This window comes from Benincasa hispida, chromosome 1, assembly GCF_027475165.1.
Source record: "Benincasa hispida cultivar pf3 chromosome 1, pf3_genome.v1.1, whole genome shotgun sequence".
Taxonomy (NCBI): domain Eukaryota; kingdom Viridiplantae; phylum Streptophyta; class Magnoliopsida; order Cucurbitales; family Cucurbitaceae; genus Benincasa; species Benincasa hispida.
Genome location: NC_143478.1, coordinates 24,534,802 through 24,562,330, shown reverse-complemented (window position 1 = coordinate 24,562,330; position 27,529 = coordinate 24,534,802). Strand labels below are relative to the sequence as shown.

At 37.8% G+C, this 27,529-nt stretch overlaps 1 protein-coding gene across 2 annotated transcripts in view; it reads right to left on the bottom strand.

The window, feature by feature from the left end:
- The window catches only part of LOC120074826 (calcium-dependent lipid-binding family protein), a 111,941-nt gene that overhangs the window by 68,778 nt on the left and 15,634 nt on the right, over positions 1–27,529 (bottom strand). For both annotated transcript variants that reach the window (XM_039028028.2, XM_039028029.2), the window contains exons 16-25: positions 20,009–20,104; positions 19,871–19,938; positions 14,801–14,921; positions 14,512–14,724; positions 14,149–14,382; positions 13,950–14,059; positions 13,391–13,487; positions 4,489–4,587; positions 4,249–4,389; positions 3,974–4,042 (exon numbers count right to left, since the gene is read on the bottom strand). In XM_039028028.2, coding sequence (XP_038883956.2) covers positions 3,974–4,042; positions 4,249–4,389; positions 4,489–4,587; positions 13,391–13,487; positions 13,950–14,059; positions 14,149–14,382; positions 14,512–14,724; positions 14,801–14,921; positions 19,871–19,938; positions 20,009–20,104 — 1,248 coding nt within the window. The remainder of the gene's footprint in view (positions 1–3,973; positions 4,043–4,248; positions 4,390–4,488; positions 4,588–13,390; positions 13,488–13,949; positions 14,060–14,148; positions 14,383–14,511; positions 14,725–14,800; positions 14,922–19,870; positions 19,939–20,008; positions 20,105–27,529) is intronic.

The window sequence follows — 27,529 nt, the reverse complement described above, 5'->3', positions numbered from 1 at the left end:
TGTTATAGCCAAGAGTAGTGCTGAAGCAGAATTTAGAGCCTTAGCCCATGGAATTTGTGAAGGTATATGGATCAACAGGATCCTTGAAGAGCTGAAAGTGTCACAAAAGAGCCCTATATGAGTTTATTGTGATAACAAGGTTATCGTCGCTATAACTCATAATCCAGTTCTACATGATAGGACAAAGTACATTGAAGTTGACAAGCATTTCATAAAGGAGAAGGTTGATGCAGGTGTAATATGCATATCTTACAAAACAAACAGCAGATATGTCAACAAAAGGTCTTTCAGAAAAACAATTTGATAAACTTCTCAGCAAGCTGGTCATGGATGACATCTACAAACCAGCTTGAGGGGGAGTGTTGGATTTTCTTTCTTCTCTTGTAATATTGGATTGTTATTATGTGTATATTCATCATTTATGTCTGTAATATTCTATAAAAAAATTTCCTTATTGGTAGATGGTCTTTCTTCTATATAAAAAGACCTTGTATTTGATTCATAAGTAAGGAGAATAATATTACGCTATTGTCCTCCAATATCAACTTTGTTAGATGATATATAATTAAATTTACCTTCACTCATCAACTTAAACTTTTAGGTCAATCGGTGATTTAAGATTGTATCAGAGCAGGTTGGTTCTGGGGATCCTATGTTCAAGCCCCTACATTGTTGTTTCCTCCCCAATCAATATTCATTTTCACTAGTTGGGTCTTCTTCATATTTCAAGCCCACAAGTGAGGGGAGTGTTAGATGATATATAATTAAATTTACCTTCCATTTATTGAAGGTAGGCAAATCCTTGACCCGATCTTAATAGCCAACGAGGCAGTAGAAGACTACAGAAGCAAGAAGAGAAAAGGCTGGATTCTAAAACTTGATCTTGAAAAAGCTTTTGACAGAGTAGATTGGGAGTTTCTTGAAAAAACCCTTCATGAAAGGAACTTCCACCCCAAATGGATTTCTTGGATTTTGGATTGTATTTCTAATCCAATGTTCTCCATCTTCATAAATGGAAGACCAAGAGGTAGAATTCAAGCTACAAGGGGAATTAGACAAGGGGACCCCCTCTCTCCCTTTCTTTTCCTTTTGGTTGGTGATTTGCTAAGTGTGTTGGTTGACAGAACCCAGGAAAAATGATGGTTCGAAGGCTTTGTGGTTGGAAAAGACAAGGTACAGCTTTCCATTCTTCAATTTGCTGATGATACTTTGCTTTTTTGTAAGTATGACGATGACATGCTAGACACTCTTAGAAAAATCATTGCACTTTTTGAGTGGGGTTCCGGTCAGAAGGTTAATTGGGAAAAATCTGCCATTTGTGGCTTCAAGGCTGAATTGTCAACTAGCACACCTTCCCTTCTTATATTTGAGCCTTCCCCTTGGGGGCATCCAAAAAAAATGGATTTTTAGCAGCCGGTTATTGATAAAGTGCATAAGAAAATTGACAAGTGGAAAAGATATAATTTATCAATGGGTGGAAGAGCTACTTTGTGTAAATCAGTCCTTTCCAACCTACCAACCTACTACATGTCCTCTTTTTTTATGCCTAAAAAAGTGATATCAACCTTAGAAAGGACCATCAGAAATTTCTTCTAGGAAGGCCACAAAGGTGGTAAGATAAACCATCTTTTGAAGTGGGAGCTAGTATCTAAAAAACAAGAAGATGGGGTCTCGGACTAGGAGGTCTGAAAGCTAAAAACTTGGCCCTTTTAGCCAAATGGGGCTAGCGGTTTATGAAAGAATAAACCTCCTTGTGGAATCAAGTCATCACAAGTATTCATGGCACCAGCCACTTTGGTTGGCACATATCCGGCAAGGTTCATTGTAGTCTTCGCAGTCCTTGGATCAGTATTTCAAGATTATGGTTAAAAGTTGAGAATATGGCAGCCTTTGAATTGGGAAATGGAAACAGAATTGCATTTTGGCAAGACACTTGGCTGGATTCTTCTCCTTTAAAAGACAGATTCCCTTCCTTGTTTGGTTTAACCACCAACCCCAATGGTTCAGCCTCAAACTATTGAGACTCTCACACTTCTTCATGGTCCATCAACTTCAGAAGAGCCTTAAAGGAAGAAAAGATCCTAGAGTTCCAAATCTTATTAGCTTTATTGGTCAAGAAAGAAGTAAACAGTAGGCAAGATACTCGCATTTGGTCCCTTGAAACTGATGGCTCCTTCTCAGTTAAATCACTGGTAAACCACCTTTCTTTGGCCTCTCCACTCTCAGCTAGCCTTCAAAAGGGTCTTTGGAAGTACAGCCCTAGGCGAGTTAATATAACAATTTGGATAATGCTTTTTGGAGACCTTAACTGCTCCTCTGTGCTGCAACGAAAGCTGCCTTCTTTTTATATCTCCCCCAATTGGTGTGTCCTATGCAAATCAGCTGAGGAAGATCTTCAACACCTCTTCTTCGATTGTATTTTCGCCATTAATTGCTGAGAGCACTTCTCAACTGCTTCACCACTTCTTGGGTCTTCGACAATTCCTTCAAAAGCAATGTACAGCAACTACTTTCTGGACCAACTCTCAAGAAAAACTCAAATTTACTTTGGATTAATGGAACAAAAGCAATGTTGGCTGAAATTTGGTTTGTGAGTGTTCAACGGTAAAGAAACTCCTTGGTTTGCTCGATTTGAGGCGGCAAAGCTCAATGCTTCTCTTTGGTGCTCCCTCTCTAAATGTTTTGAAGCTTACTCCTTACAAGACATAAGATTAAAGTGGCAGGCATTCATTCAAATGGAAGCCTAGCTGGCGGCTCTTCTAGTTCAGTTGTTCGATGTGGCAACATCTCTAGTTTTTTGTCACTTTTGTTGTAATTGTTATCTTTGTTGTGTTCTTGGATTTATGCAGCTTCAGCTTGTGAAGCATTTGATTGTTCTCTTTTCATTGTTGTTAACCTTATCGCTAGTTTTATAAGGTTCCCTCAATTTTGTTGGATATGATGAGGACGCTATGGGGGTGTCAACCTAGCTGAATGCTCGGGTGCACCTGCTGATCCTTTGGTTTCAATTTTGGTTATTTGTATTTGCCTTTATTTTCAAGTACACATCTTTTGTACTATATCTTAATGATTAATAAAGGTCGTTTCCTTCTCAAAAAAAAAAAATAATTTACCTTCACCCATCAGCTTAAGCTTTTGGGTCAATCGGTGATTTAAGAATCAATGAAAAGTTATGTTTCATTTTTTTAAAAAAATAATAAGAATAATGTCAACTTTTTTCTTCAATTTAGGGACATTTCTTCAATTCATCCTCCAGATATTTTACATGATAGTTTATCTTTTGGGTTATTAATGATTCCTCAACCAAAATCTCCATTAGTGTTTCAAACTGCATTAACCCTCTACCTATAGAAGATGTAAGCCTACTAATCCAACCAAACTAACTAAGTATATTGACAAATTCAAACAAAATTACCAAACAACTTCCAACTGTACTCCATGTACAATGAAAAGTTTGTTTCTTATTCCACTGAAAAAATTCAATCACCCAGGCACCAATCAAGAATTGTTATTGCATAGATGGAGGGGAAAAAAATCACAAACATTTGGTTTTTTTCAAAAAGAACAAAAACTTTTCGTGGAGAAAATGAAAAGAAACTGATGCAGAAAGTACAAGGAAACCAAAACAAATTTCCAAAAATATCAAAACAAATACACAGAAAAGAACCTGACTAAGCAAGAGAAATAAAACCAATCCATATCAAACATGAAGAAACCGAATAGCATAGCTAATCATTTGTAATTACTTTATCAAACGAACCATGAAGAAATAATTAATAATATAATCACAGGATTCTCCTCATCAATTTTAGATTCTACAATCAGATTATCATCCAGTCTTTTGAAGACCTTATATCCTATAGTACACTAACATTTTAGCCAGCGTAAAAATAAAAGGAAACGAAACAAAGTCATGAAAAATAAATTTATAACCAGGCAGAAAGAAACTATACATTAATGAAGCTAAACCAACCTTTCCTCCAGAAGCAAGAAGCTCAAGAATCAGAATCTCATCAAGTTTATTATCAACTTCATCTCCAGTCTGCAAAATAATGGACACAGACATTAGATTGCCCAACCAACTGGATGAAAGCAAATGTTAAAATTTTATCTAGTCTCCTCAAAGAAACCTTAAAACAACTATTTACCTCTAATGGCACCAAAGAGAATATGGTATTACGTAGTAGAAACACAATACCACAGACAGTCACTATTTAACAGAAGAGGAAATAGAAAACTCATTTGTACCTTCCCGTATATCAACAGCTTAGCTTCCACCAATGCTCCATTTATAACAAGGTTTGCTGCTTTCATATTAGGTGTGTGACGCTCGATGAGCTGAGATGCATCATCACCCGTTTCACCAAGTATATCCATCGATGGAGGAGCCTGTATATAACAATGATAAGTAGCTACTATGTAACAGGAAGGAGAATACTGTAAGCGATAAAAGAAGAACATATTAGAATTAGAAAGTAATAGCAATACAGAAGCTAGATATGTCGCTTGTAAAAGTCTTTTTGTCCAAAAGCCCTTCTCCTCCTCATTCTGAAATTCTATCACCCAGGTACTTGAAGATTCCAAAGCCTAGAGAAGTATAAATCATTAGAAATTATGAAAAGAGAAAAATGCAGCTGCTAATGTAATTTTACTTGATTCAATTAGTCAATGCACTATTTCTTCTCCTTCAAACTGTAATCAGTGCTTTTTATAGCTCAAGGCACGCTAAACTAAAGCATAATAGCACTTTGGGGTTGGAGAATGAGACAATAGAAAAATGAAAGCTTTTCTTTTACAAGTCACACAATATATAAAATATAGATAAAAACATATATAGACGTAGAAATGGATGAATTCATCTTCAATGTCCTTTTCTGACCGTAAGCTATTGCCCCCCTAGAGAATTTCATGTACACAAGTGCTTCTTCTTTCTAGTTGCCATGACTCCGTGAAAGAAACTAGAAATAATGTCCCCCATCTTTGAGCAAATTACACTTCTGGTGTTTTTTAACAGTGTCCCCCATCTTTGAGCAATTTACACTTGTGTTTTTTCTCTGTAAAATTTGAATAGATAGTAGCTCCCTAATTCCGCAATGTTGTCAAGAACGGAAGTGTTTGCTTGATGCTGATTCTTTTGTGTGGTAATGCTCCCGAAAGAATCATTTTTCTAAGCCCAAATCCACCAATGGAAAGAAATTTTGGTTTGACAAGCCTTGTTTTTGGATTTCTAGGAACTTTTCTCATGATCTCACATGGTTTGCTCATCTGAAGGCAGCTCGTCCCAAAGCCTCATCCTCTTGCACTTCCTTCCATTTTTGTTGGCTCCTTTATTCATATTTTATAGAATATTTGGGTTGTTGATTTTCCTTCTATCGATGTGCTTTTGGCATTTTTCCTTTTATCGATGTGCTTTTGGCATTCTTTTCTATTATTCCTTCCGGATTTATGTACTTTAAGCATTAGTCTCTTTTCATTTCACCAATGAGAAGTATTGTTTCCTTTTGGGAAAAAAACCTACATGTTCTCAAACCAAGAGGGAACTAGACCACTTTCTTTTTTAAAACCTACAGAGCCTTTTTCAAGGAAGAAGTCCTCTATCTCTAAATTTAATTTAGTAAATGTTAACTCTGATTTTGTGGAGAATGTTGTGTTTATGCTTAAGTCCCTAATGTAGTAATAAGAAAATCTTCTAAGCATTCCCCTCCTTCTCAAGCCTTTCAGCAATTGGTTATTTTTTTGAAAAGGAAACGATTCATTATATTAATATATAGAGAAGAGCTAAGGCTCATAGTACAAGAGTGTTATACAATGAGCAAAACGGAAATACTAGTGCTTCTAAAAGGATCAGGAGGTGCACCCGGACGTCTCAACTAGGTTGACACTCCCTTAGCATCCTCATCACGTCCAATGCAAACCCATATCAGGGAAAGATAATAACAAGAGTACAAAATGAGGGAACAATAACCGTAAAACAAGCGAAAATAACGATCCAAAAACAAAGCCAACACAGTGGCCTAAAGCTTATGGAAATAAATAAAAAGTTCAAAGAAAATTGGGAGGGGGGAGGTGGCGTTGGTGTTGGGGGTTGGAACTGGATAAAGAGTAATGCTGAAATCCAGCGGTGATTAATATTGTCTGAAGGGGGGGCGAAATGGCCCCCCCAGTTGAGATTGAAATCCGGAAGACTATAGGCATGGAAGGGTTCGGAGAGGATGCTCCAGGAGGAGGCTTGACGGCGGATTTCAAAACGGTCTTGGCATCTAAGAGCTTTGTTATGGAAAATCCTTTGATTTCTTTCAAACCAAAGGTCTGCCAAGAGGGCTTTTATTGCATTACACCATAGCAGACGGGTGGAGTTGTGAAGATTAGAGCCGGCTAGGAGTTGTAACACATTGCTTTTGAAATCATTGCACAAGATCCATGAAAAGTTGAAAAAACACAGCAGTTTTTTCCAGCACCAATCTAAATAAGGGTATGTAAAAAAGAGGTGAAGGGAGTCCTCACTGTGTTGGAGACAAAATGGGCAAGTTGAGGGAGAAAGGGAGGATGCTGGTTGTTTCCTTTGAAGAACTTCAGCTACATTCAGCTGATCGGTTATTAATATTTCACATTCGAAAGTCTGGAAAAAACTTTCGACCATGTTGATTGGGCTTTCTTACAAAAAGTTATGTATTCTAAAAAAAAAGTCCGGTTTGTAAGTGTTGTTCCGAGTATTTCTTCTTCTTCAACTTCTGATACTCAGCATGATTGTGGTTCTACTACAAGTGTGAGTAGCGAGGAATCAGAAAGCCTTATGGTAGAAGATTTGCAGGGCAGTGGTTGTTCCTGAAGACAATTTTGGAAATGAATTTGAATTGCTTTTTCGAAATTCAAAGGAAAAGAAAGTTGGGAGATCTGAGCTAAGAAAGTCGGCAAAAAATTCAATTTCATTTGTTCCCATGTTGGTTACTTTTGAATAACCCTCCACGTTGAAGCTCGTGATTTACAATTGTGTTTATCCCGATATTAGTAATTTGTGGTTGTGGCGATGTTTTGTCTGAAAAACATGAAGATTATCTCATGGAATACAAGTGGACTTGGTGATAGTTCTCAAAGGTTGGCCCTTAAAAGATCCCCAAAGAAACACGATTCAGAGCTAGTGTTAATTGAAAGGACAAAGAGAGAAGAGTTCGATGGTGTATTTATTAGACCTTGTTTTTCTTCTTCTTCTTTTTTTTTTTTTTTTTAATGGAAACAAAATTTTTCATGGATATAATAAAAGGAGGCTAATGCTTCAATTACAAAGAGACATAATAATCCATGTAAACTAGAAGACAATGGGATCAGCAAGCGCATTCGGATATCTCAACTACATTGACACACCATCGCACCTTCACCATATCCCAATATTAAAATAAAGAAAAATTCAAAGCTCAACATAAGAAGATAAATAATAAAGTATAGAATGAACTCATGAACAATAAAGAGGAAAATTGAATCTAATCTAGGAAGATGAAAGCTCTCCAATTTAAACAGATGTCTTACACTGAAAAGCTTGAAAATAGCTTGGAAAGAGAGCACCAGGTGGATGCATTAAGTCTTGCAACTTCAAAGAGATTAATCCACAATAAGTCTAATGAAAAATTCTCTAGTTCCTTTTGAACCAAATTTCAGCAAGCAAAATCTTCACCATTTGCCCAAAGTAAATAAGCTTTAGTCCAACTTAGGACCCCCCAAAATTTAGACAATATTCTCCTTGAAGCAACCACAAAACACACACTGTATATGGAAAGTATCAAAGAGCTTCTGCCAACGTGCCAAGGAATGCTACAATTAAAAAATAGATGTTGAAGATATTCACTTGCAGCTTGATAAAGAGGGCAAATGGATCCAGATAAGTAACTTCATGGCATCTTCCTTTGAAGAACCAAAGAGCAATTCAACGTTCCAAATATCATGATTCTTTTTGGACTTGTTATAATTCTATTGTTAAGGTTTCCCATTCTTGTAAATATTTTGTGATATCTTCCTTTTCTATGCTTTGTACACTTGTATATATTCATATCTTTGGTGAATGAATAGAGCATGCTGATTCTTTCTCAAACCTAAGAGTTTTACATGGTATCAGAGCTCTCTAAAAAAACTTAGGGTTTTGTGAACCTTAGGGTTTGAGAATTTAGAACCCGTTTGTGATACGATTAGGGTTTTGTGGAGAGGTGAGTTTACACTTTTGCTCACAGTCGCCGTCTTCGGTTCGTTCGCCGTTGTTAGCCACCGCTGCCATCGGGAAAAAAAAAAGTTGTTTTTTCGACACCGCCCAGTCCAACGAGGAGCCCAGCTGTCAATCTACAATACCCCAAAATCCGGATGCCATCTGACCAGCGCATGAGGCTCACGCACCGATTGTTCCAACTTGTCGTCCGTCCACGCGTCGGCGCGTGTAGGCACGTGCGCCGTCGTTTTTTGTTCGTCTTCTGCGGGTTTCTTCAGTGTGGTTGACTCATCTTGGTGGTGTGTTTGTTTGGGATATATAGATATTCTCACTGCTTGTAAAGACATCTCTTCAGTAAATTAAAGTTTGATTCTCTGCTGTCTAGTGTCTATTTTTTTTAGGTAATGGCTAATAAGAAACCAGTAGTCATGTCTAACATTGTTCCTATGGTGTCAAAAGTAACTGAACACAAGTTAAATGGATCCAACTACTATTCATGGAGATCAAATGTTTGCCACTTTATTAGGAGCATGGAGATGGATGATCACATCCCAGAAGAGCCACCGATTGATGCTAATAAGAAGATTTGGTGGCGGGACGATTCAAGAATGCTTCTACAAATCAAGAATTCTATTGACCGTGAAATTGTTGAACTAGTAATTCACTACGAAACAATCAAGGAACTATTGGAATATTTGGATTTCCTTTATTCAGGGAAAGAATATTAATAGAGTGTTTGATTTTTGTAAGACTCTATATCAACCTAATCAAGAAGAAAAATCTCTTACAAGCTACTTTATGGAGGTTAAAAATATATGCGCGGAATTCAATGTCTTGATGCCAATCAGCACAGATCCAAAAGTTCTAATGGCTCAACGTGAAAAGTTGTTTATCATGAGCTTTTTGGTAGATCTTGCACCTAAATATGAGATGGCCAAAGATCAAGGGTTGTCAAGCTCAAATATCTCGTCGTTGGAAGAAGCTTACACTCGAATACTTCGTACTGAGAAGACACAAACAGTTACGTCATCTAATTCTAGTAGTGATTTGATTGGGCGCACAAATGATTATAGAGGTAATAATGGGGTTGAATCAAATAGCTCCAAAGGTCATCCCAATAACCAAAGATCAAATCTAGGAGGTGTTGTTTACTATTATTGATATAAACCTGGCCATATGAAGCGTGAATGCATAAGCTTGATGAATAAGGGTCAGAGGATGCCATCACCCTCTGCACATGTCGCCTCTACTCCAGATAATCTTGACAAGTCAATTACGATTTCTACAGAGGAGTTTGCTAAATTTCAGCAGTATCAAAAGTCATTGAGGGCATCATCTTCTACTCCCATTACGGCCATCACAGAGACAAGTAACATTTCTAAATGCCTTCTTTCCTCCACGTCAAAATGGGTCAATGACTCTAGCGCTACAAACCATATGACAGGTAACCCCAGTTTATTCTCTAACCTTTGTACATCTACCTCTCCATCTAATGTCATTATAGCTGATGGAACCTCCACTCCTATTTTAGGATCAGGAACCGTCCATCTTACTGAATCAATTTCTTTTTCATCGGTTTTAAATTTACCACATTTCTCGTTTAATTTGATTTCAGTCAGTAAACTCACTCGTGATCTTCATTGTTGTATCTCCTCTTTCCTGGTTATTGCTTATTTCAGGATCGTACGACAAAACAGACTACTGGTAAAGGGCGTGAATTTGGAAGTCTTTACATCTTTGAACCACAAACACCTACGGCCATCACATGCTCAAGCGTGTCGTCTCCCTTTGAAGAGCATTGTCGTTTGGGTCATCCGTCTATCTCTGTGTTGAAGAGTCTTCGTCCACAACTTCAACATTTGTCTTCTTTAGATTGTGAGTCATGTCAATTTGCTAAATTTCATCGTTTGAGTTTGTATCCTCGAGTCAATAAACGAGCTAGTTCTCCTTTTGAATTAGTCCATTCTGATGTTTGAGGTCCATGTCCTGTTAAGTCCAAAGGAGGGTTTAGGTATATTGTTACATTCATCGATGACTATTCTCGTGTTACGTGATTATATTTAATGAAAAGTCGTTCTGAGTTACTTTCTCATTTTCGTAACTTCCATGAAATTCAAACTCAGTTTAATGGTGCTCTTAAAATCCTATGGAGTGGTAATGTTAAGGAATATTTCTCTCACACTCAAGTCTTATTTAGATGCCCATGGCATTCTTCATCAATCTTCTTGTATCGATACTCCATCTCAAAATGGGGTTGCAAAACAAAAGAATCGTCATCTCCTTGAGACAGCCACAGCTTTGATGTTTCAAATGCATGTTCCAAAATCCTTTTAGGCTGATGTTGTTTCCATAGCTTGTTTCTTCGCATGCCTTCTTCCATTCTTAAGGGTGAGATACCTTTTCGTATTTTATGCCCAAGCAACATTTGTTTCCCATTCCACTCAAAATATTTGGTTGTACCTGCTTCGTTCGGGATTTTCGGCCACAGCATACCAAACTGGATCCAAAGTCTTTAAAATGTATTTTCCTTGGTTATTCCCGTGTCCAAAAGGGGTATCGGTGTTATTGTCCTAGTCTAAATAAATATATTGTCTCTCCTGATATCACGTTTTTTGAACATACCCCATTTTTTTTATCACCGTCATTCTCTCCGAATAAGAGTCAGGGGGAACATAAGGAATTAGAGGATGATTTCCTTGTCTGCACAATTATTTCTCCCTCCAATCCTTTTCTTGATTCATCTTTACCTGTGGCTACCTCTACTCTTCCACCCATCGTTAAGGTCTATACTCGACGACAACCTCCTTCAGTTCCATGCCCTGTACCAGAGTCTTCTTCATCATTGGATCCAGAAACGAGTGATGATCTTCCTATTGCTCTTCGTAAAGGTAAACGTACATGTGCTCATCCTATTTCCTCTTTTGTTTCATATAACCATTTGTTGTCTTCCACATGTTCATTCATTGCATCCTTAGAATCTGTATCCATCCCTAAAACTGTTCATGTGGCTTTGTCTCATCCTGGTTGGTGTGCCGCAATGGTGGCGGAGATGACTGCCTTAGATGATAATTGTACTTGGGATTTAGTTTTTCTCCCTGCAGGAAAGAAGGCTATCGGTTGCAAATGGGTGTTTGCAGTTAAAGTCAATCCTGATGGTTCTATTGCTCAGCTAAAAGCGCGCCTTGTAGCGAAAGGCTACGCACAAACTTATAACGTTGACTATGCTGATACTTTTTCTCCTGTAGCAAAAATGGCATCTGTGCGGTTGTTTATTTCATTAGCTTCAATCAATCATTGGCCTTTACATCAGCTTGATATTAAAAATGCATTTCTTCATGGTGATCTTCAAGAAGAGATGTATATGGAGCAACTACCAGGGTTTGTTGCTCAGGGGAGAATGGAACGGTGTGTCACCTTCGTAAATCCTTGTATGGATTAAAGCAGAGCCCACGAGCTTGGTTTGGTAAATTTAGTCAGGTGATTGAAAGCTTTGGAATACGGAAGAGCATGTCAGATCATTCAGTCTTTTTAAGAGATCTGAGGGTGGTGTCATCTTGTTGGTCATATATGTGGATGATATTGTGATTATTGGTGATGATGTTTTAGGTATCCAGTCTCTAAAGACCTTTCTTCATAGTCAATTCCATACAAAAGATTTGGGCATGTTGAAATACTTCTTAGGAATTGAGGAAATAAAAAGCAAGAAAGGAATTCTATTATCACAGAGAAAATATGTACTTGACTTGTTGATTGAAAAAGGAAAGCTAAGGGCTAAGCCATGTAGTACCCCAATGATGCCCAACTTACAACCCACAAAAGATGGAGAATTGCTAAAAGATTCTGAAAGATATAGGAGGTTAGTGGGAAAACTTAATTACCTTATAGTGACTCGACCCGACATAGTCTATTCAGTAAGTATTGTGAGTCAAGTACATGTCGTGCCCTACAGTTGATCATTGGGCTGCATTGGAACAGATTCTTTGTTATCTGAAGGCTACTCCCGGGCGTGGTTTATTATATAAGGATTATGGTCATACTAATATTGAATGTTTCTCAGACGCCGATTGGGTAGGATCTAAAGAAGATAGAAGATCAACCTCAGGATATTGTGTTTTTTGTTGGTGGTAATTTGATTTCTTGGAAAAGTAAGAAGCAAAATGTGGTGTCACGTTCAAGTATGGAATTAGAATATAGAACAATGGCACAATCTGTGTGAATTGATTTGGATATATGAACTTCTTGTTGAGTTGGAATTTGAAATCACCACCCCGACAAAGTTGTGGTGTGATAATCAAGCAGCATTTCATATTGCGTCTAATCCAGTATTTCATGAAAGGACTAAACATATTGAAGTTGATTGCCATTTTGTACGTGAGAAAATTCAACAAAGATTGGTATCTACAAGATATGTAAAGACTGGAGAACAATTAGGAGATATCTACACGAAAGCATTGGATGGAAGACGTATAGATTATCTATGTAACAAGGTGGGCATAATTAACATATATGCTCCAACTTGAGGGGGAGTGTTATAATTCTATAGTTAGGGTTTTCCATTCTTGTAAATATTTTGTGATATTTTCCTTTTCTATGCTTTGTACACTTGTATATATTCATATCTTTTATGAATGAATAGAATATTCTGATTCTTTCTCAAACCTAAGAGTTTTACAGATCCAAAATCGATTTCATGGATAATGGGTTGTGTTAAGAACCCAAGATATTCAATTTTCATTCATGGAAGACTGAAAGGTAGAATCTTTCTAGGGGAATTAGGCAAGGGGACCCTCTTTCCCCCCTTCTTTTTCTCCTAGTTAGTGAGGTGTTAAATGCGCCTAGAATACATGAAAAAGGGATGTTCCATAGTGGGCAAAGACAAGATTCATGCTCCAATCCTTTAATTTGTTGATGATACTCCTATTTTTTGGTAAGTATGATGATGGAATGTTGGATGCTCTGATAAAAACCATTGAGTTGGTGTTCTGATCAGAAGGTGAATTGGGGAAAATCTGCTTTGTCCCAGGTTAATCTATAATTTTAATAATTGTATAAGTTCAAGTGTCCTAAATTTTTTTATATCTTTTGAAAATAATTCTTCATTCCATTCAATCCTTGAGGAAAATAATTACTACAAAAAAAAAGGATGGAAAAAACAAACAAAAAAATTATCCCACAGCACCTCAAATCAAGTAAACATACCTTCTGAATGTCCATGCCTCTAGAACTCAGCGCAATACAAAACAATGATCCACCCACACTCGTTGATGGAACTTCATGGACTTGCTTGCCGGCGACACTGTAATATCCCAAATGTAATACAAAATAATGACTTTACTTGACCAAAAACGAAGCTCTGCATTGATAATAAAAAGGTTTGCATTTGGAATGTTTTTAATTTTTCTTTAAAATTTAATCTTTATGAAGTAATTTGAATCTAGCCTTGTATTGGCAAGTTTCTTGTTTTTATTTCCTCTATGCTTTTGACTCTTTCATTAATTCAATGAATAGTCTTGTTTTCATTTCAAAAAAATAAAATAAAATAAAAAGGTTTGCAAGATAATTCATCAATACTCAAAAAGGTTAATTTTTTTAAAAGGAAATAAAGTTTTACATGGATGAAATGAAAAGAGTCCAATGCTCAAAGTATACAACTCCCAAAGAAGTGATACTCAAACAAGTTAATTGAAAACCTATTCAACATTCAAAAATGAAAACCAAAGAGCCAAGAACACGAATAAGGAGGAACCAAAAGAAACACCTCAAATAGCGTTGGTAAATCTGGGACTTTCCCGATTCCAAAACGTAAATATACAAGCCTGAAAGCACAATATAACAAGGCTTCCATTGAGCCATTGAATTGCCTATACCCTGAAACAAATATTATTAAACAATTATATATGACTAAGTTATAAAAGGGTGCAAAATAATCCATTTCTTTTTCTTAATTAAAGTCATACCCTCCACACTAGGATTCTTGCATCAGCAGTGAGATCCACAGTACCCCATGGAGCAAGTACAGGTTGTAAATTATCGCCTGTATCCGAGTGTTGACTATAAGTCTCCATTTTACCATAGATAGTATTTAATAATTCCATGAGTTTGCAGTATCTTGCCGGTGAGATGTGAATGCCAAGGTTAGGCACTTGAATAGAGATTCGTGTAGATGGGTAACTTGGGTGAGGTACCTTTATCTTAAACCAAAAAGCAAAAAACAATTAGATCACAGATAAAGACATACATATTCTTTTAACCAAAAAGGAAGACTCTGTGAAGTGTCGAAATCCATACTAGAAACTGGGAGGACAAGCAGAAACAGTTACCTGATCTACTATTACTGCCATTCCACACTGATCAAGAAGAGGATAAATGTCGTGAGATTCCTCCTTTGGTAATGGAGAAACAATGGGTTGATTTCCATAATCTGAGCATTTCTGACATTCAGGACCACAATCCCTGAACAAGGCAGCAATATCTCTTCCAGATATAAAAAATCGAGAATACAAACTATGTCTTCGTTCGTCAGACTGGGAACCCTGTGATGAAATATCATAAACAAAGAGAAGAAACTTGAAGATAAAACAAAGCAATACATTGCAGTAACAAAGATACCATGGTTCGCAGCATAAAATGACCAAAATCCAAAAGAAAATGACTATCACATTTGGAAGAGCCGCACGATCTGATAGGAACTCTAACTTTTGGGGCATCAAGATCAATATCTAGAGCAAATCTGGAACATAAAATTGGAACAAATATTAAAAGAGCGAAAATATTCAGAGGCAAAAGTCTCGAGAATGAAAACAGTAGGGATAAAAATGATTCACCAACAACTAATGTGCACAATCAACAATTAGCAAGTATCCCTAAAAAGATGTTTTATTATATTCAACATAAATAACAGGAAAAAGATAAGTTTATATCTCCAAATTTTGGAAGTTGCATCAATTAGAACTCAAACTAATAATCGTATCAATTAAAACCGCTGTCATAATTGAATCAATTGAGGTCCTCAAGAAACCAACAATCCATGATAGAAGTTGAGAATCCCACATCAGCCCTTGAGATTCAAACCTTTCTGAAGAGATGCTGAATTTTCAGAATATGCTGGGATTTTGGTACGACAGAAGGTGGCTGCATTCCAGATTAAAGAAGCTGGTCCCTTGAACCTTCGGGTAGTTTCTGTAAAATCTCTCTAAAAATATTTGGCAACATCCTCCTCTATGAATAAGGAGATTTATTCAGCCATATGGAAGTCCAAGAGTCCCAAGCCCATCATTATTCAATTTGGGTGATGATCCAAGCTCATTAGATTGCTCTCAAGTACTTTAAAGAAAAAACCCTTCTGTTTTTTTTTTTTTTTTTTAACAGAAACAAGGCTTTTCATTGATGTGATGGAAAGAGGTTATTGCTTCTCATTGAAAAGTGGCTATAAAGGAAAAGGCCTTCTCATTCATTTCCCCATCAGTTTGTCCTCTGTGCAGGGCAAAGATGATGCTTTGCCACATTTAATGCTTTGGTTGCTCATGTTCAAGACAATGCTGGTGCAATTTCTTCTCAAATTTTAATGTTCAATGGGTGTTTTCAATTTTTTCAAGGACCATGTTCTTCATTTGCTGGTTGTTGGCCTGACCTTGGCCTGTTGTGGTCAAATGCAGTGAAATGAAAAAAATTGAGAATTTTTCACAATAAATATATGGGAAATTACTACTTGTCTCAAATGTTAACAAGACAACCCTAGGCGCTCGCCCTAGAGACGAGGCAACTTGGGCCTTTGCACCTCGAGAAACCCCCAAGACATCATCCAGATTTTTGGTTGGTCCGCACTTGGCTTCTCACTCTCAACTCGTATGGTCCAATGCAGTTAAAGCTCTTCTATCAAAAATTTGGTTTGAATGTAATCAGAGGGTTTTTTATGATAAATCACTTCCTTAGCTTAATCATTTGGGTTCAGTTCGTCTTCTTGCCTCTTCCTAGTGCTCTCTATCCAAGCCTTTTGCTAACTATTATATTGAAGATATTCGTCTGAATTGGAGCGCGTTTTTTTTATTTTTAATGAAAACAACTTTCATGGAGAAAAAAATGAAAGAATACACAGGCATACAAAAAAACCAAGCCCACAAAAAGGAGAAATCCATTCACAAGAAGGGACTCCAACTATGCAACAAAACGTCTATAGAATAGCTATAAACATCCTTTGCAATCTCTTAAATCACCAATTTACCCATAAATTTAAGTGTATGGATGATGGCAAATTTAACATAATATTTAACACTCCCCTTCACTCGTGGGCTTGAAATATGAAGAAAACCCAACAAGTGGAAATCAATATTAATTGGGGAGGAAATATAATATTGCAAGGGCTTGAACATAGGGCCCCCTAAACCAACCTACTCTGACACCATCTTAAATCACTGATTTACCCAAAAGCTTAAGTTTATAGGTGAAGGCAAATTTAATCTAATATCTAACAAAATCTATTGTATCTCCTTCTCAAAGTGCCTTTATAGGTCGAAGACAAATACCAGATTCTGTCCTTTTTGCTAATGAGATTGTGGAAGAATATAGGGCAGAGAAGAAAAAGGGTTGGATTCTTAAACTTGATTTGGAGAAGGGCTTTGACCGTGTGGATTGGGATTTCTTAGAGGATGTTCATACGTTTTTTTTAAAGGAAACATAACTTTTCATTGATAAAATGAAAAGAGCCTAAATGGAGGATGTCCTTAAATTGAAAGGCTTCTGTCCTAAATGGATTACTTGGATAAATGGTTGTGTTCGCAATCCCAAATTTTCTATACTTATAGATAGAAAGCCAAGAGGTCGCATCCTTGCTACTGGAGGTATTAGACAAGGGGACCCAATTTCCCCTTTCTTTTCCTAGTTAGTGAGGTCCTAAGCTCTATTATTGATTATGTCCATAAGAGAGGGATTTTTTAAGGTTTTGTTGTTGGAAATGACAAGGTTGTGTCCATTTTACCATTTCAGACGACACTCTTCTTTTTTGCAAATACGATGAAGGCAATAGAGTTATTTGAGTGGTGCTCTGGCCAAAAAGTTATTTGGGAAAAATCTGCTTTACATGGTATTTAATGTTGATGAGGAAAAGCTGCTTTCAACTTCTACACGGTTTCACTATAAGGTAGAATCCTTGCCTTTTTTAAATCTTGGCCTTCCATTGGTAGTTATCCCAAAAAGTTTCATTTTGGTGGCCCATTTTGTGTTCCCACAAGATGGGGATCTTTGGACTTCTCTGATTGATTTTTCACAAGACCAAATTTTAAAATAAGACTCCTTTGGCGGGAATTCGAAATGTTTTCTTAAGGGTGGCTCAAAATTTGAACGGACAACTCTTTTCATCCTATTTTTTTTCTCTTTCTCCTTTTCCTCAATCGCATTCACATTGATCTGATCTTGAGGAAACGACCTTTGATTGTGTTTTTAGAATTTTGGACTAATAGCAATCATCCGATTAGTCTCCGGATTAATCTGAGAAATGTACTTGGACTTTTTTCCTACAATGTTGCCTGGACTTATGTAGTGCCTTGGATTGAATCTTGATAGAAGGAGAAACTCTGACTTGGAATTTAATGGATCACATTCTATTTCCTCATCCTTGATAACTTGGTGTAATCGAACAATGTCAATTGGGTTTGTAAAATTAAACATGAATAAATCTCCTCTAACCTTGTTGGGTGGATTGATTGACAAAATATCACCAAAGTTCAAGAAGATATTGCCCCTTTTTCATATGAAATTTCTAGCCTTGCAGGGATGAATTGCATAAATTTTCCTCAAATTGGATCTTGGCCTCTGAGACATTGAGAAAGTTTAAAGTTTTGATCGCTATGTTCTCCAATCCACCGAAATGAGCGCCAATAGCTTCGAATGTTTGTTTGTTCCAGTAATCGAAAGAGAGATTGTTTATTGATAACCAGCCATCGTAGCCTTTTGAACACAGAGGTCTACTATAAGTGAATTTGTCCCATTTTTCGAATTTCAGGTGGAAGGAGCCAATCTTCGGCCATTTGCTGAGATTCTCGATTAATTCTTCCATTGGGCCACGATCCATTTCAACCAGTGTGTTTTCTGCAAATAGTGGGTTGATAATGACATTGGATTGAAAGTACAGATTAAGTTATTTTATGATTTCTAACCAGTTATCGAACTCGAAGAGACGTGAAACAACCCAAGGTTTATTAAAATCTAAATTCACCCATTGATGATGCATACTCTGTTTATCGAGTAGAAGAACAGGGGTCTTGATACTCTGTTTTTCTGATGCTGAAGCAGAGGTTCTTGAGTCGATAATTTTTCCCATTTTCCAATTCAAATGTCATGTTGCTGAAATTTGTTTGCCAATCATTTCCTCAGAGTCGTTCTCTTCTCCCTTAGTTGAATGTTGGATATTCTCTGAACAAACTCGGGGGGCCAAGGATTCCTTGATACAAAAACTAACCATTTCATTGAACTCTTGGCAGCCGAACTTACCATCACCATAAGGAATGTGAATGTTCTTCCTTTCTCCTGTTGAGGGCCAAACCGCACACTCCACAAACCAATCTTTATTAACACGAAACTTTGAAAGACGGATGACACTTTGATCGACTCTTTCCTTTAATAAGAAGAATTCAAAAGTTGGACCATTCAATAACTTTTTCAAGCTAGTATCTAGCTAATGCGCCATAGTCACTAAGAATAGAATTTTCTGCCCTTTTATCATATCTTCCACGTAGAATCCATTGCTCTCTTTCCACATACAGAAGAAATGATCACAGATTTTACAGCTTTTCACCTCCATGAATTTAGAAAATGCAGCTCTTCACTTGTCTGGTCAAAAGTCCACCGTCAATGGACCTCTACCAGTGATAACTCAGCTTCAGACTTTTTGAGGTCCTCCGGGCTGCTTACGATGAGACGGAAGAGGTCACTGAAGAAGGAGGGACGTTGGAGTGGAGTGGTCGCCAGAAAGATGATGACGGGGATGTTGAAGGAGGTATCAAACAGTGAGAACTTGGTCGGAAGCCTCTCAAAGTGTCACTTCCCTATCAGAAAGAGTACAAACAAGACCCAAAGGAAAAGGAACAAAAGCTCCTAGACCACATGAGAAAATCGGTAACAAAATGATTTTTAAGAGACAACAAATGATACAAATGAGAAAACAAACCACAAAAAGGTCTCTCCCCCACCAAATGACCTTCCCAAAAATACGTATTTCTCCCCTCCCCAACCACACAATGGACCAAGTGAACAAAAGAAGGGAGAGCGCGTTTATTTCTCCTGTTTAATCCTATATTCTCTTTTTTTATTTTTGAATTCTATCTTTTATATCTTATATTTTGACCATTAGACTCAAAAGTCAAAATGCCAGATGAGCGTCTTCAATCAAGCGCTAGCCTAACGGTGCATGTATCTTTTGTATTTGTTATTTGTATCGTTTTTTTTCCTTTTTATTTTTTACTCCCTTCAGGAATTTGTATCTCTTGAACATTTATTCCTTTCAAATATTAATGAGGAGTTGTTTCTTGTTCAAAAATAAAATCATCTCACACTATCAATGAAATGTTTGTTTCCCCTAAAGAAAATGATTGATATAATTATTATTTTAGAGTTTTAATTGATATAACTTATAGTCTAGGGTATAAAATGATTTTTCCCCTAAATAAAAAACAAAAATTGAGTTACCTGCTTTGTTCCTCTAACGCAGTTTGGAATTGTACTTGCGCTCTACGAGTCACTTTCTCAAATTTTACCTGCACTTTGGATCAAGTACTATAAGTTTAGCTCAAAAAATGACGGTGGAAAGCTATTAGACAATATCACCTGCAAAGCTGCTGCAGTTTCCAATGCAACGGTGGGGCTAACTTCATTACTCCTCCTCAAAAACTCTAAAAAACGATCACAGCTGTCCATAAAAATCTGCACACAAAAATAAAATTTTATGAAAGTCGTAAGCACGTGGATATAAAAAAAACCTACTATTTGTTCTTTTACATTTTTCCCAACTCGAGCTATTATATAAACATAGAAAAAGAAGTCAAAAGAAAAAACTCAACAGTTCAAGTAAATGGATATACCAAAAAATCCTAGGAAACATGAATACTATTTCATTGATGACTACTAATTTTTTTTTAACAAGAAACGAAAATTTTCATTAAAGAAATTAAAAGAGACTAATGCAGGCATAAAACATCGTTCACGACCTGAATAGACAATGATAGCATCATCTACAAGGTGAAGATGAGACGGGCAAGTTATCCTTGCAGACTTTGAAACCTTCCAGGACATTTACTTTTTTCTTTTTTCTTTTTTTTTTTATTTTTGAAAGAAACAATTCATTGATATGAAAAAAGATTTTCATTGATTAAATGAAAAGAGACTAGCGCTCAAAATACAATGAAAGAAAGTATAGCAATTACAACCATTACATCCAAATACAACCAAAAAGAGAAGATAAAACTCTCAACAATCTCAAACAAAAAAACCCAATAGCAACTAATCTTGAAAAGCTCAAAGAATTCTTCCAAAGGGAAACTTCTCAAAATTATAAAAAAATAAAAAATAAAAAACATCACAAGTGGACAAAACAATTGAGGGAAAACTTTTGAAAATCCCAACTAGACTGGAAAGTGTTGGCCTTAAATATCGAAAACCCACCATGTTAGTGATATAAAATTAGATTCACCTACACCCATTAGCTTAAGTGTTCAGATCAATTGGTGATTTAAGATGATATCAAAGTAGGTGGTCCTAGGAGGTCCTGTGTTCAAGTCCTTGCAACATTATTTCCTCCCCAATTAATATTCAATTCCACTTGTTTGAGTCTTCATCATATTTCAAGCCCACAAGTGAGAAGTGTTAGTGATATAAAATTAGATTTTGTCTTCATGCACTAGTTTCACCTTTTAGGTCAATTGGTGATTTAAGATACCAAGAATGAAGAAAGGAGAAAGGAGACTACGCCCAATACTACGGCACCCACCCAGATCCTCCATTAAATCCTAATTAGTGGTGATTGGGGTTTGATTTCAATCATCTGTAAACCACACACCTCGATTAAGCTATGAAACTTGGAAGGGATTGAAGAGGGAATTAAGGGATACTCTTCAGCTAGTGCTACCAAAAGTAAAGTATCTAAAATCTTACTATCACAAACCGATTCAGGGCTATTATTTGTGGAAGATTTAGATGTTAATAAAATTCTAGTTTTATCTAGTTCGTATTCGAATCGGTTTGTGGATTCAATTTCAGAGCTCCTACAGGGTTCATTCAACTATTTTTCCCTAAGAAATGGCAGAGATGGTTCAAGGGTTACAACGCTTTCAAAGTTTCACCGCGACTCAAGGTGGATTTTGAGATGTGTTGTTTAGCCTATTTCAAGAGGTTATCGTTACATTCATGTTCCTTTCGGAGATTCAAATCAGAGTTGGCATTCTTTTTTGGGTATGCTCCCAAGCTTCAGGAAGAAAAGAGATGATCTCTTCAATCATATTCATTTTCACTCATTGCCAATTTCTCTTCAAACAACAAAGTGTGTTTCAGATCCCCCCAAGTCAAGTGATAACAGCTTGAATATTGCTGAAAAAGTGAAGGGCAGATACATTCCTCTGTTTTGGTAGAAGGTGAGCAAAGCATTGACTCATTTGGAGTTTGGAATAATCTTGAAGGCCTTTCCCCTATTTTGGTATCGCTAAAACAGAGCATCACCCCAAGACATGAAAATCAGAATTTGTCAGCCTCTATTCTTAGTAAAGGGTGTAAAACTCTTAGGTTTGAGAAAGAATCAGAATACTTTATTCATTCACCAGAGATATGAATATATACAAGAGTACAAAGCATAGAAAAGGAAAGTATCACAAAATATTTACAAGAAAGGAAAACCCTAACTATAGAATTATAACACTCTCTCTCAAGTTGGAGCATATATGTTAATCATGCCCAACTTGTTACATAGATAATCTATACGTCTTCCATCCAATGCTTTTGTGAAGATATCTCCTAATTGTTCTCCAATCTTCACATATCCTGTAGATACCAACCCTTGTTGAATTTTTTCACGTACAAAATGGCAATCAACTTCAATATGTTTAGTCCATGAAAAACTGGATTAGAAGCAATATGAAGTGTTGTTTTCAAGTGATAAACTTGAATAAGTCCCATGTGGATAGACTGGTAGAGATGGACGAGCAAATGCTCTACTTGAGAGAATTCCCTGATAGTATTCGTTTCTTGGAGACTCGGTTGTAAGAAGTTGTCGAGAAAGCCGACGGAATTGATGCGGTAGTTGACCGCCTAGACGGGTTACCCGTCAAAGAACTGATGATGAGGGTGGAGACCCTAGAGACAAAGGTTGCACAATCCAGTAGTTTTGAACGTGGGGATAGCTCATTGGGCTTTGTTGCCCACATAGAGGAGCACGTTGAAGAGTTGGACGGCTCCCAGAAAACAATAATTCATATGGTAACTGATCTGTCTGAAGATTTTCGATCGGCCCTTGACGTCGTCAGAGCCAAGATTGCGGATGTGAGTGCGAGGGTGAATCTCACCATCCGAGCTGTAGGAAACCCGGCCCCACCTGGGGGAGCAATGCAAGTGAGCAGGATAAAAATCCCAGAACCAAAACCCTACTGTGGGGTGCGGGAAGCAAAGGCTTTAGAGAACTTTATCTTCGACCTTGAGCAATACTTCAAGGCAACAAACACCGTGACAGAGGAGTCGAAAGTCACACTAGCGACCATGCATCTAGCTGAAGATGCAAAGCTGTGGTGGAGATCACGATTTGCGGACATACAAGAAGGGCGGTGTACGATAGATACCTGGGATAAGTTGAAATAAGAACTTCATTCGTAGTTCTTACCCGAGAATGTTGAGATCTTGGCCCGACGAAAACTCCGAGAGTTGAAACAAACGGGCAACATCAGAGATTATGTGAAGCAATTTGCGGGACTCATGTTGGACATACGTGATATGTCCGAGAAAGACAAAGTCTTCTTTTTTGTCGAAGGGCTGAAACAGTGGGCAAAGTCGAAGTTGTATGAACAGCGAGTACAAGATCTCCCCTCTGCCTATGCGGCAGTGGAACGGTTATATGACCTTAGCACAGACTCTCAAGACGTGAGGAAACAGCCAACTTTCTCAAATAGTGGGAACAGAAACAGTCATTCCAGCCCTCCGGGGGACAAGACAAGAACACCGGAAGGGACCGTAAGTCCTCCCAATCGAGATCAAGGAACAATTAACGAGGGCCGTCACAACAGTATAACAACTACAATCGTCCACTGTCATGTTTCATATGTAGAGGACAACACAGAGCGGGCGAGTGTCCGAATCAAACTGCTTTAATGCCTTCCAAGCCACGTTAGCCTCAAGCTCAGAAGACAAGGCTGAAAAAGGCGAACCGAAAATTAAGTCGGCCGCAGAGAGTGAAAACCCCAGGATGGGAGCATTGAAATTCTTATCTACGCTCCAAAAGAAGATGGAAAGACGAAGGAGCCGTTGGAAAGAGGACTCATGTATGTGGACGCTTGGGTCAACCAAAGATCGGCCAAGAGCACCATGGTCGACTCTGGGGCAACCTATAACTTCATGACTGAAACAGAAGCCCGTCGCCTGAATTTAATCTGGGAAAGAAACGCAGGGAAGATGAAAGCCGTGAACTCTGAGGCCCTGCCTACTACGGAGATAGCAAAGAGAACTCCAGTCACGTTAGGGGACTGGAAAGGCCTTGCTGACTTCATAATTGTCAAGATGGACGACTTTGACATAGTGTTGGGGATGGAATTCTTACTCGAACACAAAGTTATACCGATGCCCCTCGCTAAATGCTTAGTGATTGTAGGATCTACACCCACCGTGGTTCAAGCCAGTATCAAACAGCCGAACGGGGTAAGAATGATCTCAGCCCTCCAACTGAAAAGAGGTCTTGCCCACGATGAACCCACATTCATGGCCATTCCGATCGAATCAGTCGAGACCGCAGAAGAGGAAGTCCCTCGAGACATTCTATATGTCTTGGAAGAGTATCGTGATGTCATGCCCGATAGTTTGCCCAAGTCCTTGCCTCCACGAAGGGGGATCGATCATGAAATCGAGCTGCTACCAGAGGCGAAGCCGCCCACCAAGAATGCATATCGTATGGCCCCGCCAGAGTTGGCCGAACTCCGAAAGCAGTTAGATGAGCTGTTAGATGCAGGGTTTATTAGACTAGCAAAGGCCCCCTATGGAGCCCTAGTATTGTTTCAAAAGAAGAAAGACGGAAGCCTTCGACTATGCATCGACTATCGAGCTTTGAACAAGCTCACAGTTCGTAATAAATACCCCCTTCCTATCATCATGGACTTATTTGATCGGCTCCACGGTGCTAGATACTTCTCGAAACTAGACCTAAGACAACTTGTCCAGGGCATGTTGCCCACGGCCACATGCCCAATCCAACCCTTTTTTATCATGTTTTCATGTCATGTATTGTATTAGTTAAGTTAGTTTGCTTTCCTTGTATTTTTGTTGTAAGTGACCGCTCGCCCTTTTGCATATGCAAGGGTGTCAGTTGCCTTTTTGTTCAAAATGCACTATATGGGGATAAGACTAATCATCACTTCCTCATACCAGGTAGTACGCTATAAAGCCGTTGTTGTTGCTCATTGCTTTCTAGTCTACTACAATCTTTCTCTCTCTACTCATATACTCAAAAATGCTTGCAAAAACCTTTTTCTCCAAACCCATTTTCTAAAACCATTTTTCCTAAAAAGGGGGTGGAGGTTGTGAGAGGCACTCGGTGTGCCATCGGCGTTCTGTATTCGGATTGGCTTACTTGTTCGTGAACAGAAACAAGTGCCACACAATCGCTAAGAGAAGCTTCCGAAAGTGCAATTGTGACACACGGCAATATCTATTTAAATTTTGGGGATATAGAAGCTCTTGAAGCCCCAAAAATTACAAATAGTGAATCGTTGATTAAGAATTTCACTAATCCTCTAGATTTAGCTCGATTGCATCAGGTTATACATGATGAAGGTTTGAATTTCAGTTTTAATATTCCAAAAGTGAATTTTCTCGACTCTATTGAGTCCATCCCACATTTCTCTTGGAGTCCTTTTATTTTCTTTTCAAAGAAGAACTCGGAGAAGTCACAATTACCAGTAGATTCAGCGTTGAAGACACCACTTGAGGTTGAAAACAATTCAGAAGTCAAAGGCAATGAGAATGCAAAATTCTTAAATTCGAACATTGTATTATTGAAGAAAGAAAAGAAGCTATCTCAACCAATGGGTGACCTTTATGATGTTATTCAAATTGAAAACATTAATGATTTCAATAAGACTGCTTCCGATCAAGTGTCTCTTGGCATTCCCCTGAAAGGTAATCCAAAAGGCACACTCCTCAATTTCAACCTTGCAAAATTTGTTACTTCTGCCTCTAATAAAATCTTCCTGCCACCTTTTAAGGAGCCTTCCCCCTCGCCTCGCACTATCACTTCGTCCAGAAAAAAGAAGATCAAACTAGCCATTGTAATTCCATCTCTGTATAGGAGGTGCCCACATTTATTTAAGTCTTTCCCCAAACATTACAACAGGAAAAGATCCTCCTTCATCAACGCATGGTCTACTCTTGTGAACTCTGATCTACTTGAAGAGTGTTGTGTCAAATTACAAGCTCATGGTCTCTCATCTAAAGCTAGATCTCCACCCAAATCTTGTTCCTTTGGCTACTCAGATTTTTAGATTCCGGGTTCAGATGTACTTCTTGTGAGATGTACCCTGAGCGCGTCGTCTAGTATCTCTCGCTCCAACAAGTATGACTCGGATGGAGATTCAATTGCAAGTGCCAACAGTGAAGAATTAGAAAGATCAGAAGCAGAGAAGAACCATGAAGAGGAAGAGAAATTTGATGACCTTGGCCAAGATTTTCATCACCTTTTTCGGACGGAGGACGATCAGCTGATTGATAAGTCCAAAGACTCATTATTCACTCCTATTGACAAGAAGGAAATCCCTCAGCATCTGATTTCAATAATTGAAGCTTGATATTTCATTCGGTTGAGTAATGGTCTCATAATCTTGTGGTGACAAAGGTTGAAAATCTTAGAATCTTGAATTCTGTGCACCACAACAGGGTGTTTCATTGTTTTTGTCAACTTTAAAGAGCTCTAGAGTTCTCCTTTCAATGTATTCCTTTGTTTCAGCTGATTTTGCTTGTTTGTTTAAGACTGGTTGGCTTGGTTTTTTAGAAGGTTTCTTCTTTGGCAGATTGCAATCCAATCCTTTTATGATCTCTTTTTCAAGCCTTTTCCACTCTTAAAGCTCCATGTCGCTCAAGCTTCAATTTCGTCTCTTTGTCAACAACAGTTAGCAGTTTCGTTTGGAAACTTTTGTTCCTTGGGTGTTTGTTTTTCTTTTTTTTAATTTCTTAGGGGTGGTCCCTCCTTTCTTTTAATCTTGTTCTTGTTGTGGCGAAATTTCCGTTGTATTCTCATTTTTACTTGTGTTTCTTTGTACTTTGAGCATTAGACTCATTCCATTATTTCAATGAAAAAATCTTGTTTCCTAATTAAAAAAAAAAAGGATAACTGGAAGAGATATAACCTTTCCCAAGGAGTTAGAATCATTCTTTGTGAATCAAGGTTGTCCAATCTCCCCACCTATTACATGTCCACCTTTATAATGTCAGAGAAGGTAGTTGCAATCATAGAAAGATCCTTTCTATGAGGAAATTTTTTTGTGAGGAGCATAAATGGGGCAAGCTGAACCATTTGGTGAAATGGGAAAATGTTATCAAAGCCCAAAAGGATGGGGTCTCGGCTTGGAAAGTTTGAAACTCGGGAACTTTGCTTTACTCTCCAAATGGGGCTAGTGATTCATGTATGAGGCAGATTCCTTATGGTGTCTGGTCATATGAATCATTCATGCAAACAGCTCCTTTAATTGGCACGCTAATGGTAAGGAGATCTCCAGTCTTAGAAGCCCATGGATTAGTATTTCAAGCCAGTGGCAAAAGATTGAAGATTTGGCGGTGTTTAAGGTTGGGAATAGGAGTAGAACAGCCTTCTGGTCTGATCCTTAGCTGGACAAATTTCCTTTAAAAAATAGATTTCCACGGCCGTTTAAGATTGCACTTAAACCAAAAGGTTCCATCTCTGACCATTGGGATTCCTCCACATCCTCATGGTCTTCACTTTTCGAAGATTGCTGAAACTTATCATTCTTGGGTGAATAATAAATACCCAGATGATACCTTAGACAAAGCCAACAGTTGGAAGATAAGTCATGGAATGTGTTCCAGTTAGTTAGTACAGGGATTTTGACTTCAGAGAATAAAATAATATGCAACACGATCACAATTGCAGGG